Below are 12,261 nucleotides of genomic sequence, written 5' to 3' on the forward strand. Positions count from 1 at the left end.
AATTCCGATCCTTGGTTAGAAACTGTTGAATCGATCAATGAGCCATTGACCCGAGTGATTGAATCATTAACCCATTTAACCTGTTCAATGATTTTTGGCCATTTTTTATTTTTTTTAACTTTTTTTATCAGAACGAGTCACCCGTTCGAACCAGACAGTCAAACTATCAACCCACAAATCGGTGGCCAAAACGGTTCCATTTTCGAGTTGTATGAGTCACATGCTTGAATGACATAACATGTATGATACTGCTTAATGGACCTCACACTCAATTTTTTTGCCTGTAATTTTTATTGTCAGAATGGGTCGTCCATTCGAACCGGACAATCGAACCATCGACCCAAAAACCGATGGGCAGAACGGTTCCATAATTTTTTGCTTGTAATTTTTTGTTGTCAGAACAAGCTGTCCATTTGAACCGAATGGTCAAACCGTTGACCAAAAAACCAATGGCCATAATGGTTTGTTTTCGGGTCGTATGAATCACACGCTCAAATGACATAACGCGTATGATACTACTTAATGGACCTCACAAACTCAATTTCTTGCCTATAATTTTTATTGTCAGAATGGACCGTCTGTTCAAACCGTCGACCCGAAAATCGGTGGCCAGAATAGTTCCATAATTTTTTGCTTATAATTTTTGTTGTCAAAATGAGCCATCTATTCGAACCAGATGGTCAAACCGTCGATTATCAAAACGTTATTAACAACATTTATCAATAATAGTAAGTAATTATACTATTTAATTAAATAATCATTAATGATAGTTTTAATAATATTATTTAGTTATTTTTAATATAACAGTAAATATTAAATTTATGAATAGGATTTATTAACAATATTCATTAAATTAATAATTATCAAAATTAAATTAAATTAACAATTTTTATCAGTAAAAGTTAGTAATTATAATATTTTATTAAATAATCGATAACAATACTTTTAATAACATTTTTAATATAACAGTAATTACTAAATTTATTAACATTATTTATTAATAACAATATTTATAATTTTAATTTAAAGTAAAATTAAAGTAAATATCTATTTATTAACAATATTTATAATAACAGTAATTATTAATTATAACCACTAATTATATATTTATTAAATTACTGTAATAATCAGTAATTATTGTTCTTTTTATGACAATAATTACTGAGTTGCTCTAGGTGTGAATCTACTCGCACGAGTAGATTCCATTTCCTGCACGGAGAGAGCAGTTGTTATTTTTATGGCAATAATTACGGAATTCTAAGAGGTTCTTCACTTTCAGTTGTGACCCTTCTTCGAGATCTAACTTCTAACACTGTCTTCCTAATTTATTGATGTTGCCAATCTCTGATCCTTCTTCCTAATTTAAGCCTCTAACAGAAAAAAGGGTATAATTACTTGTAAATACATGAGATTTAAGAAAACTATTTGTATATATCCTAAACTTTCAAAAACTGCCTACACATATGTAGTTCCAAGTTTACCCTTCCATTTTGAGGACATTGTTGATCTTCTTCAAACTTCCCAATCTCAACTGAAACCCTAGAAAACCGATCTCTTCCAATCTTCTATGGTGTTTTCCAAGCACATTTGAGAATGAAGGGGTAATGGTGTGAAATATGGATTAGATCAAAAGGATGGAAGGTTAAAAACAGTGTGAAGTGTGAACTATGCATCTATGGGAATGTGTTAGTTGATATAACAAAGAAGGCAAATATCGTTTTGCAGAGAGTGAAAAAACCTATGGATTCACTGATTGGCTATGATGCCAAATGGACGGAAGAAGGGGTGCTTTGAATTATATTTCAAAGTGAGGAAATAGATTCATTGGTCGAATATGATGCTAAATGGGCAGAAGGGGTGCTTTGGATTATGTTTTAGAGTGAGGAATGATTCACTGGTTCGACTATGATACTAAATGGGCAGGAAGGGGTGCCCTAAAAATACGTCTCTGGCTCATCAAAGATCAATTTCTCTTAAAGATTAAGATGAACACTGATATAGTGACCTCGTTGACATCCTTTAAGAACTGTAGCTTGCATCGCACTTCCATCTGATACTGCATAGTTCCTAGAACCAAACCTTTTGATCACATCAACAACCGAGTAAATATGTAGGAGAGCTTTTTGCACCAGACTACCAGAGGCGGCTACTATGGGCCTATGGCTGCAACAATGGAGTTACCGAAGTCGCAAATTGCTCAAGATGGACAATGATGCATACGATATAGCAGATTCCTTTGTCGATCTTAAAGGCACGTATTTATATTTACTAGAAAAAGCAAATTAAGGAATGGTAATTATTTTTTAGTAAACTGTTGAAACCTCTCCTTAGAGTTTTTGAGTTTTTGACAGTTGCTGAAATCTTCCTTCAAGTTTAGTAATTTTAATTACCTCCTCTCCTCTTATCTTTTTAATATACTCTGATAGAATCTTTTGAAAAAAGGCATGAAAATGTCTAAAGTACCTATGCAATTACTATTTAAGTTGATTTTTATAAGAAAAAACAATACAAAATTTATGAACACTAAAAACAAAGAGAATTTAAAATTGCAGATTTATTTTGAGTGGTTGATATGAAGAATAAATTTGAAAAATAAATCAATTTCAGAAAAGAGATTGTAATTTTTTTAGAGTAGTGATTCAAATGAAGAGAAAATTTAGAAAACAAACATTTTTGTTAAAAATAATTACATGGGTATTCTGGACATTTTCAAGCCTTTTTTAGAAAATTATATTAGAGGGGTTCTACTTGCAAGTGTCATCAACTTCAGGGAAAGTTTCAACAATAACCAGAAACTTCAGGGGAGGTTTCAGCAATTTGAACTTGAATCGACTTTATCTATTATCAAACTCGATTGCATTCAGGTATTTTATACAACTAGCGGGGACCCATGCAATGCACGGAAAATCTGAAAATTTTAATAATTTTATTTATGATTAATTAATATTAAATTAATAATCAAAATTTGTTGCCAAATAACTAAAAGTATTCAAAGTTATTGTTAATATTTAAAATTTTAATAATTGTATTTTTCATTTAATGTTGATTTACAGAAATTCCCTAATGTTGAGCGAGTTTAGGGGCAAGGCACCCCACTCCTCATCAAGGATGGGGAATCCTCAAATTTTCCCGCCCCGTCCCCAATATTGGGTGAGTTCAAGAAAATGTGTAAATCGGGTCATGTTGGGCCGGCACAACACAACCCGCATGTGGCCCGCACTAAGTGTGGGTTATGTAGTGCTGGCCCACGGCGCATCCTGGGTCGTGCCTCCCTCCCTTGGAATAATTTTGGGGGTCAGTTAGGCACGGCCCACGGCCTGAGTCTGCATGGGCCCGTGCCATGCCGTGGGCCAAGCTGGTCCATGGGTCTAGCATTGGGTCAGGCCAGGCCACGGATCAGGCCAAGCTATAAGAGGTCCATTTAAGAAAAAATTGAAAATGATGTGTAAATTTTTATTTCATATGATTTTTTATGTATGCAATTGTTTATATATACAATTAGACCTATCCATAGGCCAAGTAGCCTAATGGCCCGGCCCGGCCTGACCCATTATTTTTCAAGCTTTGACAAAATTTCGGGTCGATGGGCTTGAGCTTGAGCTTTTTCAAATAAGCCCAGCCCGATACTATTACATATATAAAAGAGTACTTATGTTATAAATTAGTTTACTATTAGGAAATATAAATTAGTTTATTAATTTATTAAATTATTACTAAATTAATATAATATTAGTTTATGAAAGTGTACTAAAAATAAGGCATTTTGTGTACAGATCGGGCTTTGGGCTCGAGCTTTATGCTTTATATAAGGGTTGGGCTTGGGCTCAAGATCTAGGCCCGATGGTCGAATCGGGTTCGGGCTCGAGTTTGCACATTTTTTGTTGATAAAGAGGCCCTTGTTAATTATAAAACTATGATTTTTTACAAATTAAAATTGTTATTTAATTCTACTCTAGTATAACAATATATATGACATTTCTATATATTAATATAAAATTTGTTATTTAAATATTATATAATAATATTTACCATATATGCATATAACTTCAAAGCTGAGCTTATTAGGGGTTATTTAACTTGGGCTCTATCTACTAAAGTCATCATTGGACTCCAAAAGTTTGATACCAAATTAGACTTCGAATCTGATTATCCCTGATAATGTGTGGGCATGGTGCATATCTCAACTAGACCTAAGTCAAAAGAAAATAGTTTCTTGAGCCTGCAAATTTATAGATCTAATAGTTGCCTAAGTTATAAACAATTTATTACTTTTTATTAATTATTAAAATATTGTTAGCTATTAAAATATTGTAATGATTAAATTACTATATTTATTTAAAATACAGTAATTTCTGGAAATTATCATATTTTCATAAATATTTCTAATTTCTTGGCTAAAACTAATTAAATGTAATTTTTTGGTAATTAAATATAAACTTTTTGGTAATTAAATGTAATTTTCTACTATTTATAGCTTAAATTATAATTACTATTAATTATAGTTAAAAATTATCGTTAACTATATTACTATTAATAATGAAAACGCATATTTTTTCATTATTATTCAGTATTTTTTGCAATAAAATACAATTAATTTAATTATTTTTAGTATTTTAATTAAGCTTTAGGTTTTTCGGAGTTTTTGGATTTTTAATTAATTTTTGGTGTTTTTTCATTATTATTCAATAATTTTAGCATATGAGTATTTTTCAACAATTTTCAGTATTTTCAGCATTTGTTTTCGCATATTCTTTACTACAAAATCAATTTGCATTTGCTTTCGGTAAAAATAAATTAAATAACTACATAAATGCCATAGTTAATAAAAATACAACTAATTTTCAATATTTATCAATAATTTCTAGATTCGATATTATTTTAATATCTTTTTATATTATTTAATAATAAAATACTATTAATTATTTTCAGTAAATACCCTTATTAATATAAAATATTGTTAATTTTCAATATTTTTAATCATTTTTAGTATTTTAATTATGTTTAGGTTTTTCAGAATTTTCTGGATTTATAATTAATTGTTGGTATTTTTCATTATTATTCAATATTTTTTGCATATAACTAACATGTTTGAGTTCATTATGCACAATAAAGGTCTCAACTCATAAAAATCATTAATTATTAAAAATGCATTAATACAAAGTTCTCTAATAATATTTAAATTTCTTATTTGTAATTAATTGTTGGTATTTTTCATTGTTATTCAATAACTTTCGTAATTAAATACTGTTAATAAAATGGGTTCTGCATTTTAAATTTTCATTAATTTTTATCATTCTAATGAGTTCATTATGCACAATAAAGGTCTCAACTCATAAATTATCTAATAATATTATTAAAAGTTTAAAACTATCAATTAATATTTCTTATTTTTAAATTTCTTATTTTTATTAGCGTTTGTTAAGTATGATTTTTAAGTGGAATTGAAACACATTTTTAATATTTACTAAGTTTTGTTAATATTTATTTTTAGTCAAAGTTTAGTGAATTTTTAAATTAATATTTTTTTTATTATTTAACATGAACCTATTGATATTATTACTATTCTCTCTCTCTCTCTAAACCCAAAGGTCTCTCTCTCTCTCTCTTAAATGCCTTTATTAAATGTAACAATAGCATGCATTAAAATAAGAGGCCTCTTGGAAAATCCAAAGGTGTCTCTCTAATAGTGTGTAGCTTTATTAATCTAATCAATATAAGCAATAATTACTGTTTTATATTTTTAAAACAAAAGAAAATAAGAAAAAATGCAAAGAATGAAGAAAATAAATAAATAAATAGGTTCTCTCAAAGGAGAGGTATGCTGACATGGACAGACCAATTTTACTATATAATATATAGATTAGTAAAATAAAAATGATCAAATATATTATTTTATTAATAAAATGAAAATAGAAATGACTTGGATAGGCTTTATCAATATGATGAACTAAAGATAGCTTCAATGAGGCTTAAACTTAATGAGTTTCTAATTAAAATATGATACTTTAATAAGCTTTATCAATAAACATGTTGATTTTCTATATAGATATAGAGCTGTAAAACGGACCGTGTTGGGCCAACACGACACGGCCCACGCAAAATGTAGGTCATGCCTCCCTCTAAGATATTTTGGGGGGTCTACTCGGCATGGCTCACGGCCCGAGCCTGCACGGGCCCATGTTGTGTCGTGCTGTGCCACAGGTTTAGGTCAGGCAAGCTACAGACCAGGCCTTGGGTCTGGGTGGAATCGGGCCAAAAAGGCCCAAACTTTTTTTTTGTTTTGTTTTTTGACATTTTGATTTTATTTTTTTAATTTTTTTGTTAAGTAAAGCTAAAATACTTAATTTTCCTTTGGAAATAAATTGAAAAAAATAAAAAATTTAAGAAAGAAATGAAAAAATACTTACAAAAATACAAATTGTGCAAGAAATTGGAAAAATAGAAAAATTTTCATTTAAAATATAAAAAAAATTACAAATTGAAAATAAAAAATTACATTATTGAGAAAATAACAAATAACTTAAATAAAATTGAAAAAAAAAACTACTCCCATCTCTTGAATTCAATCGTCTGCTTCATCAGGTGTAGTAGTGCCATACCCTTGTTTGTCTTATAGTTTATCCTTAGAATCCAACAAATCTCTAAAATATGTCTTTTTCTTGTTTCTCTTGGAGTAAATGTCTGCCTAAGTGGCCAATGCCATCCTTGTTATTGAAACTAAGGTCAATCCTATACTTTTGACAAACAACTCTTTTTTCTTTCCCCTCAACCTCCTCTATTTTAAATACTTTTCAAATCGGGCTAGTGAACTTACTATTGGGGAATTGGTTTCAAGAGGATGAGTTGGTCATTTTTTTTTTTAATTCTAAAAAGGTAAAAATTAATTTAATTGCACTTACACGGCGACTGAATCAGAATCTCAACTTGATTTCAACGATTGAAGCCTCAAAGGCTTTGTAGCTCCTAAATTGCTAAGTGTATGTCACCATGACAATATGAGATGAGAGATTGAGAGAGAGTGAAATAATGAGAATAAAGAATTGATAAGAGAATTTAGAATTGATGAATTGGTGTGATGAAAATAGTGGAGGAAATGGCCATTTATAATAATTGAAAATAATTCAATTGCACAAATACCCTAAAAATTAGTCATTTTTTAATTGTTGAGAGGGATATTCTGGTCATTATAAAGTCATTTATCACTTTACCCAAATGCCCCCAAACTTTGTTATATTATAGGATATAGCTGTTGAAGGGGCATTATTATCTTTTCTTCGCCAAAATACATAAAGACCCCCCATATATAACTATTTATAGGCTTATGGTTGTTGATTGATAGGTATTTTTATAAAAAACCTCTAGAAAAGTTGAAACTAACCATTTGCAGGGGTCCCCTAAAGGCCCCAACTACTAGTTTTTTCGGATGGGCTGCACTCAATCTATTGTGGGCCCGTGGGCCGAGTCATATTGGGCCTTTTCGTGGCATGCTGCGGGGAAGGCCATACAAGTGTGCCAGCACGTGGGCCATAGGTAGCACAGCGTGCTGGCCCATGGACCTCAAACCCCTGGCCCACACCGCCCATACGGTTGTATCATGCCTGACACGACCTACACGACCGTGCCACGCCTGACACAGCTCAAGTATCGTCCGCCGGGCGGATACAAAATCATGGGCTATCTATAAAATCGAATGCCTCATCTAGCGACCCTAGACTCCCCAGCATCTTAACCATGCAAGCGAAATTCTCGGTGTTTGGCTGAATGCTATTTTGTTTGTCTAAGCTGTTGAAGAACTGGAAGGTCTAGTCAACAAATGCAGAAAGATGAAAGATCAAAGGCGACTACAGTGGGCTAATGAACACTGAACACCCAATTTTTTTCATTATTTTCTGAAAAAGAAGGTTAGATGTGGATTCTCATTAATTTCATATGCTGATGCCCGATGGCTGATGCTGCAATCATTGAACTCCAAGAACCAGCATTTTTAATCCCTGAACACCAACACAACAATTTATGCAAGGCCCATGTATGATGTATCCCTTCGCCTTGATCCTATAAAAACAGATAACCTCTGCAATCTGCATTGAGATACCGACGACATTATCTGTGTAACAGAAATATCCGCTTTTCATTGGTTAAAATTAAAAAAAAAAGAAAAAGAAAAGCTTGAGTCATGCTTACTTATTACTTTTGAACTGTTCGCCAAGAAAAAAACGCAAACAAGTAGAACTTTAGCTGGATAGTCTTCCATGTGTACGTGTAAACTTCTTAGTGGTTGTTGGTTGTTATTCCTCCTATAACTGCTACCTTGTAGACCTTCTCCCTGAATCCCTCCTGTCTGTACTCCCTCACAAGGTTGGGAGAAAGACCGCTTGCAGTTGTACAGCTTGGACTTGCAGGCTTGCAGCTTATGACATGGCAATCTCAGCAACTATGGCTGCTAGGAGGGTCTTTCACTGCAGTAACAATAAGCTCTCTTTCTTATTCCCTATTCACCCTCTAACTTCCACATTCCCCTCTCGCTGCAACAATAGTTGCTTTTTTCTCAGAACGCCTCTAAAATCTACCTTGTTCTTCCCTATCAGATGCATTCAGTCCTCACAAAGAGCCGCTGAAACGCAAAACAAAGATGGAGTTGTTGCTAATCGACCCAATGTTGTGGAAATTCTAGAAGAAAGGGGCCTTCTTGAATCGATCACCAGCGAGAATCTCAGGTCAGTTTGTTCAAACCCTAATCTCAGTCCTTTGAAGGTCTACTGTGGTTTCGATCCCACTGCTGAGAGTTTGCACCTGGGAAACTTGCTTGGTATCATCGTGCTGTCGTGGTTTCAGAGATGTGGTCACAAAGCTGTGGCCTTAATCGGCGGTGCCACCGGTAGGATTGGGGACCCATCTGGAAAAAGTGTAGAAAGACCTGAACTGGATGTTGAAATACTAGAGAAGAACACTGCAGGCATTGTCAATACGATATCCAGAATTTTGGGCAGATGTGATCAAATTAGAAATTTGAAAGCGAGTTCTGAGGGAGGATCAATTTTGGACGTGGATAGTGAGAAAAACACCACCTTGGGTCTGGACGTTGGTGATTCTTTTGTAATTTTGAATAATTATGATTGGTGGAAGGAAGTCAAGTTTTTGGATTTTCTTGGTAAAGTTGGTCGATTTGCCAGGGTAGGAACAATGATGGCTAAAGAGAGCGTAAGAAAGAGGTTGGAATCGGAACAAGGAATGAGCTACACAGAGTTCACGTATCAGTTGTTGCAGGGCTATGATTTTTTATACTTATTCGAAAACGAGGGAGTTAACGTTCAAATTGGGGGAAGTGATCAATGGGGTAATATAACTGCTGGAACTGAACTGATTCGAAAAATTCTTCAGGTAGAAGGAGCCTACGGCTTGACGTTTCCTCTTCTATTAAAGAGTGATGGAACTAAGTTTGGGAAATCCGAGAGTGGTGCCATCTGGCTGTCGCCCTCAATGTTATCTCCTTACAAGTTCTACCAGTACTTTTTCTCTGTCCCAGATGTGGATGTGGTGAGATTTCTAAAGATTCTAACTTTCCTGAGTATGGAGGAGATCAGAGAGTTGGAAGAAGGGATGAGGAAGCCAGGATATGTTCCCAATTCAGCTCAGAGAAGGCTTGCAGAAGAAGTGACCCGTTTTGTCCATGGTGAAGAGGGCCTATTGGAGGCCTTGAAGGCAACAGAAGCATTGAGGCCTGGAGATGAGACCAGGTTGAATTGGAAGACCATTGAAGGGATTGCCGAGGATGTTCCTTGCTGCACTTTAGCTTATGACCAGGTGTTGAATGCTTCTCTTGTTGACCTCTCTGTTTCCACAGGTTTGCTTGAGAGTAAGTCAGCTGCTCGACGCCTACTGAAGCAAGGGGGCCTTTACTTGAACAATAGTAGAGTTGAGAGTGAGGGGAAGACAATTGAGGTGGGAGATATTGTTGATGGGAAAGTACTATTATTATCTGCTGGGAAAAAGAACAAGATGGTCGTAAGAATATCTTGAATCTTAAGAGCTTTTAGCATAAATGCTGTATTTCATTTATTATTTTTGTGTCTTTAACCTTTTTTTCTCTCCAATACAAATCTCTAGATTCATCATATGTGATATTAAAACCCTTAAGTATGCTTGCTTCGATAGGAAAGAAGAGAGAAACAGAAACATTGAGAGTTTCTTTTAGGGATGTTTACTTTACCTCATAAGCACCAGGAGAATAGGAAGTAAGGTAGCTTTGGTTAATTGGGTAATATCAGATAAACATCACATTCTCCATTCTGTGATTACTGAAGTTACAGGACTGCAATAGGAGTATAGGACGCTTCCAAGCCCAAAAAGATAATAATTTTATTTATTTATTTTGGTAGTGAACATTAAGATCAGCACAAGAATCCTTCTTTAGCAACTAATGGTTACAAGGCATCTGGTATAAAATATATATAATATATATATATATATATATATATATATATATATATGAATTTGTCTTCCCTACTTGGGTTCCTCTCAATACATCCAAGAGAATGCTAAAAGCTTTACAAACATTTTAGTCAAATTCAGGCCTTGATGAATTTTGTGGTTATACCTAAGGGACTCAGAAACCTTCCAGAAAGATACAGCCAACCTAGTTTTTTCACCGCATCAACTCTCTGTAACCCTTTTCTTTTTGTTTTTGTTTACTACGTCAAATTTTGTTTAGATTGTTTAGCATATCTGCTTCTGTGTTTCATGGGAATTGTATGTATAGAGTGAAGTAAAGAGAATTGTGGGAATCTCTTCGTATTTTTTAGTTATATTGTTCTTTGAATTTGTGGTTTTCATTTTAGCTTCTGCTATCAAACAGTCCCTGCCCTTTGATTTGAACTCACCTGACTAGTCCAACTTAGAAATTGTCTACAAGTTTTGCTTGTTAATTGTTCTCTGTGCAACTAGATATGGTGCAAGTTCATCCTTGAAATCAGTGATTGACAACTTCAGGTCAAAGACAACAGAAAAGTTTGCACCAGAACTCAAGTAGCAGTTTGAACAGTGATTGACATCTCAAGAAGCAGTTTGAACAGACGCAGCTTAAATTCATTTGCAGCAAATAACAAAGCAGCACATGTGGGTACTGTTTGGCATTGATTCTTATAATTAAGTAATTAACCTAGGAAATCATTCCTATGTAACACTTCGTGTTCTGCCCCTATCTCTGATTCTTTAACAACTCACTTGAAAGCTGAAGTTGAACCTCACACTTTTTTTTTTATTAATATTTAAACTAAAAGCATCATTTTCCATGGTGTCTAGCCCGTTGAAGCCACAAATAAATAGGCAACTTTTATTAATAAGGAATTAGACGATCAGAGTTACAAAGGAGGGAGCTAAATATTCTTAACTCCCAACTACCCAAGGTACATTCTGACCATGAAGCAATTACAATTACAATTATAAAACAGCCCAGAACATATTATTCCTGTTTACCCCTTGTTTAGTTAAACCATCTGCCAATGCATTTGCAGTTCTCTTTATCCATGTACAATGTATTTCCATGTCCTTGGTGAGCCACTTGAATTTCCTCTTTTCATTGTTGTATCTCCAGAGTATAGAACTGCCTTTTGTTAGCCAATTCACCACAATTTCAGAATCACCTTCTATAATCAGCTTTTTAATATTCAGCTCTTTGGCCCTTTGTATCCCTTTAATAGCTTCTAGAATCTCAGCCCTCAAAGAGCTTCCTACCCCAATTGGACCATAATACATAGCCAACAAATTTCCTGCTTCATCCCTTATTATTCTCCCTATTCCAGAAGGCCCCGGATTGCTTATGCTGCTACCATCGAAATTCAGTTTGATAAGGCCTCCTGCTGCTCGTAGCGGAGACTTGGGATCGAATCCCGCCTGTACCTGGGTTGGGGGATGGGGCGACGGGCTACCCCCCATTGTGTAGTCCTTACAAAAAAGAATATCAGAAAAAAAGTGAGAAAACATCTATAAGAGGATGTGCAAGTTCTTGACAAGGCGGCATTCAGTCGATAGAAAAGCATCTCTCCTGAGTGACCGAACTGACAGTTTTTGTGTATTTAGTTCATAAAGAAAATTAGATGACACTCAGAGTATTTGTATCCTTTCACATGTCATTAAACGTCGGTTAATGGTTTTGGACTAAACTGACAGTTTTCAGAAGTTCAGGTACTGCATTGGCTTTAAAATTTGGGTACTAAAATGAGATTACCCCAAAGTATAGGGTACTAATCTGCAATTTACCCTAAT

General features: G+C 34.0%; 1 protein-coding gene across 2 annotated transcripts; it reads left to right on the plus strand.

Annotated features, from left to right (window-relative positions):
* The first annotated feature begins 7,717 nt into the window (after nt 1-7,717).
* On the plus strand, nt 7,718-10,112 carry LOC148879822 (tyrosine--tRNA ligase, chloroplastic/mitochondrial-like). Of its 2 annotated transcripts, XM_088961529.1 has the most exons (2): nt 8,319-8,471; nt 8,586-10,112. In XM_088961529.1, exons 1-2 carry the CDS (start codon nt 8,416-8,418, stop codon nt 10,015-10,017), a joined length of 1,488 nt encoding a protein of 495 aa, XP_088817655.1. In that variant the 5' UTR covers nt 8,319-8,415; the 3' UTR covers nt 10,018-10,112. The 2 variants fall into 2 exon arrangements, with proteins under 2 accessions (XP_088817654.1, XP_088817655.1); XM_088961528.1 differs by having other exon boundaries at nt 7,718-10,112.
* Nucleotides 10,113-12,261: the final 2,149 nt, after the last annotated feature.

The sequence above is a fragment of the Nelumbo lutea genome, chromosome 1 (genome assembly GCF_056320005.1).
Source record: "Nelumbo lutea isolate HS-2025 chromosome 1, American lotus-T2T, whole genome shotgun sequence".
Classification (NCBI taxonomy): domain Eukaryota; kingdom Viridiplantae; phylum Streptophyta; class Magnoliopsida; order Proteales; family Nelumbonaceae; genus Nelumbo; species Nelumbo lutea.